At 34.9% G+C, this 4,049-nt stretch overlaps 1 protein-coding gene across 1 annotated transcript; it reads left to right on the top strand.

The window, feature by feature from the left end:
• The first annotated feature begins 2,664 nt into the window (after positions 1-2,664).
• Positions 2,665-3,817, top strand: LOC109208568. Its single transcript, XM_019371698.1, has 2 exons — positions 2,665-2,761; positions 3,250-3,817. Exons 1-2 carry the CDS (start codon positions 2,712-2,714, stop codon positions 3,521-3,523), a joined length of 324 nt encoding a protein of 107 aa, XP_019227243.1. The 5' UTR covers positions 2,665-2,711; the 3' UTR covers positions 3,524-3,817.
• The last annotated feature ends 232 nt before the right edge of the window (positions 3,818-4,049 follow it).

Here is a 4,049-nt window from a genome sequence, read left to right as displayed (position 1 = left end):
CAGAAGAATCGCACCTTTGGAAGGTTCATTTCTAAATCATCGGAAAAATGTTTTAAATTCTTCTCGGCTCTTAATAAGCAGGATCATTTTGAATGGGATGAGGAGTGTCAACAAGCACTTAGGGATTTGAAAATATACTTTTCAAATCCACCTTTGCTAGCAAAACCCAAGGCTGGGGAAAAGCTTTTCATCTACCTTGCTGTTTCAGAAGTTGCGGTAAGCACGGTTTTGGTTCGAGAAGAGCAGGGTAAACAATCTCCTATCTATTATGTTAGTAAATCTTTGTTAGATGCATAGACACGGTATCCACAATTGGAAAAATTAGCACTTGCTCTAATCATGGCATCTTGGAAGTTAAGACCTTACTTTCAATGTCATCCCATTGTTGTAGTGACTGCATACCCCCTACGTAATATATTGCATAAACATGAATTGTCAGGAAGGTTAGCTAAATGGGCCATAGAGCTAAGTGAATATGAAATCACGTACTTACCTAGAATAGCAATAAAATCACAGATATTAGCTGATTTCGTTGCTGACTTTAGCAGGGGATGTAATTAGAAGCAGAAAAAGAAGTACAAGTACTTAATGGGGCTAATCCAGGAACATGGACCTTATTTACTGATGGCTCATCTAACGTAAAAGGTGCAGGATTAGGAATTATTTTAGTACCACCTACGGGTGAAACTATTAGGCAAGCCATTAAATGTCATTCCGTAACTAACAATGAAGCGGAGTATGAAGCTGTGATTGCAGGTTTAGAATTGGCACGAGAACTTGGTATAAATCAAGTAGTGATCAAAAGTGACTCGCAGCTCGTGGTTAATCAAACACTTGGGGGACTACATAATATACACAAGTATATATAAAGAGGGCAGAGAAGATTGAAGAAAAATCAAGCCTGGGAAAAAGTCAAGTGCAGAGTAATGAAAGAGTAATGAAGTCATGAGCCAAGGCTAAAGAAATTTTTACTGTAATTAGGGTAAAAGCTGTGTACTAAAGCAGGTTGTAAAAAAATCTTGCATTTATTGTTCTAAAACGGGTTATAAAGAAAAACCTCGTGTTTATTATTTTTTCTTAAAAAATCTGTTACAAGAAAAAACAGTTACGAGAAAGTTATAGATGTAATTCAAGCATATGTAAAGTATTATTCAAAACTTGTCAAAGTTCAGAAATAAAAATTTCTCGAAGTTGTTGCAAAAAACATATGTGTTCCTATTTCTTTTATCGTATGATCACACCATTATGAAGTTGAGACGTCTTCTTCATTAAGTGTCAAAATATAAAAGGGCCCTCTTTTATAAAACTCATGTTATTTAGTCATGAGGTTAATGAAAGCATTTTCAAAGAATAAAAATGCAGACTATTCTTTAAGTCCTTGAAAATAAAAGGCACGAATAGAACAGATGGAAGTTTAAAGACAAACTTCTTAATATTTTAAAACTAAAAGACTAAGTATAAACTTAGTCATCGAACTATTCATACAAAAAATGCCCCTTAAACAAGACTTGGGGACTTGAACTTTTAAAATCAAACCTTAACTNGTCTCCATGTATACACGAACACCCATATCGTTTCTAATTTCCATTGGAGGACAATGCTCGTTGACAATGTATTTGGTTTCTATAATTTTTTCGGATGTATCGATCATTAATTGATGTGCTATTGTGGAAATCAATAGACTATAACTCGCATCCTCATCGACTACAATACCATCGACCTGAAATTCTCTAAATCTCCAATAGCTATCCCAATTCCCATTCAATTGTAGCATAATTGAAATTTGGACATAATTGAGTTTGTTGTAGAAGATTTAGTCGTTTTTGATGTGTGAAATCAGAAAAAAGGTTGAAACACAGTGTATCGCAAAAACAGAGACTCAAATTTGAAACGAAACAGACAATATTTATTAATGTGCGTGATTTGCGTTGTGGAAGATCTGGAAGAATATTTAATTCCCCAATTTTAGCGCGCCTAAATATGGAAGCCTACAGCTACTATGATTCCTTATTTAATGAATTGTCTATATTTTGTAGAAATACTATTAGCATGAAGGGTAATATGCAAACTATGAACATATTTGGTAATATAGTTTCCTATACGGTATAGGAACGAAAATTTCCCATTCTTAAATTCCGTGCCGAGTCAAACTACCTCATCTAATTTGAAACGGAGGAAGTAGTTATTTATACAATTGAGTCAATTATAAAATATGTTTGAGTACAGTTCTGTAAGAAGCATATTGATAACAATGATAACTAACCACAAATATTTCCAAGTATAAAAACTTTAAAAGCTAGTGCATAAAACTTAAATCTTTTTATTTCACTGGATATAAGTTGTCTCCTAAATGAATGTCTTTATTGCTACTTTCAAAGCTCCACATGCTAATTATTCGAAGTAAATAGTAGCCATGTGTACATGCATGCATTAAAAAACCTCTACTTTGCCAGAATAACCAAATTTTGCAAATAGGTATATGGAAAAGTATAAAGCTTCTATTTTTCATCTATCGTTGCTTTTGAATATTTTTCAACTTTTAATGAAAACCTTCACCACTCGATGGAAGTACGTACTATAGAATCTAATTCTTCTTGAACATAAGGAACGCCTATATATAGTTTGTTTATTCTCCTGTTTATAGATCATAAATTCCTACAAACATTAAACTAGTACAGATATACATTTAGTTTCCTTCATCAACCAGAGCCATGACTGCTGCTGGAATCACTAGGCTTCCGCGAAAATCACCGCAGATTAGGTTATTTTTGTTTCTAATTAGAGGTTCTTCTTAGCTAAAGTATATAATATATATATCTTTTGCAAATGCTCGTTAAAGATGTACATAGCATATTTACATGTTCGTAGACTATAGGGAAGTGTTAAGGTGTGGAACAGCACCACCAAAGGGACGTGGTGCAGTGGATGAGACTGCTCTTCCCTTAACCAGAGGTTTCGGGTTCGAGCCTTGGATATGAAAAAATCCTTGGTAGGGAGCGCTTCCCCCCAAATGGGGCCCTACGCGGTGCAAATCAGGATATTAGTCGGGCTCCAATGCGGGTACTGAACACCGGGTGGGAAACCAAAAAAAAAAAAAGGTGTGGAAGAGCCTTAGCTGCAGAGCTCAACTAGAATGCTTGAAGTGTATTTGCTTAGAGGAGAGTAGCCTACGTGGGCTCTTCCAGATGTTAGATTTCATATATAGTTTTTGTTGAGAGTATGAATTCTTATATATGTATGTATATGCAGGTTGCAGCTGCATGAAGTGGGACGTTGGATGAGCAAGCTTGCTGGGGTGAAGGAGAGATACGGATCGGAGAAGAAGAAATCATGTTGGTGGGTACCTCACCCTAGGACAGGGATATATTTCCCACAAGGTCACGAAAGAGTGATTGATGACATACCAAATGGTGCTGCCTCTCTTACTCAAACGTATTGGCTTCGGAGCGAGGACGGTGTTGACAAACCTCAATCTGATTTTCCCATCAGCCATAATATTACTTATAGGCAATATTACTCATGAAATCAGGGGCCAATATTGTATCATATACAGTAACACTTTGCATATGCACTAAAACATGGGATCTACTAAATATGTACATTCCATAAATGGATTGTGACCCTGATAGCATAAATAAATTGGATTGTGGGTTCAGTCCTAAACGAGGAAATCCATAACTTTGAATCCTGAACTGCTTTTACAGGAAATGCAATATATATAGCATAGCTTGTACTGAAAGTTGAAATTGTTAATTTAACTAGGTATTAGGAGTACTAAAGTTTGGAATCGTTCCCTAGTAAATAACTGGCTTCTTCACATTTGTCTCTCCCTATAAATATATTTAATAGTGGTCGTGTTGGATATTTTAGTAATTAACTTCAATTATCTTGAAAGATTAAACTCAGGCATTTAACTTAGTTCAACTGTGCTGCAACTAATAAGAGAAGGATAAAAAGGAATATAGCATTAACTAGAGGAATAAAAATGCTATTTTCCTAAAATTTTAAAGTATACGTAACATTTTAATAAAAATTACTACTAAATAGTA

The sequence above is a fragment of the Nicotiana attenuata genome, unplaced genomic scaffold, assembly GCF_001879085.1.
Source record: "Nicotiana attenuata strain UT unplaced genomic scaffold, NIATTr2, whole genome shotgun sequence".
NCBI lineage: Eukaryota > Viridiplantae > Streptophyta > Magnoliopsida > Solanales > Solanaceae > Nicotiana > Nicotiana attenuata.
The sequence above is the reverse complement of the archived record's forward strand: the minus strand, read 5'-3'. Positions and strand labels throughout refer to the sequence as shown.

Coding starts and splice junctions, on each gene's coding strand:
- LOC109208568 (XM_019371698.1), top strand. CDS start 2,712: ATGACTGCTGCTGGAATCACTAGGCTTCCGCGAAAATCACCGCAGATT. Junction 2,762..3,249: donor CGAAAATCACCGCAGATTAG/GTTATTTTTGTT, acceptor ATGTATATGCAG/GTTGCAGCTGCATGAAGTGG.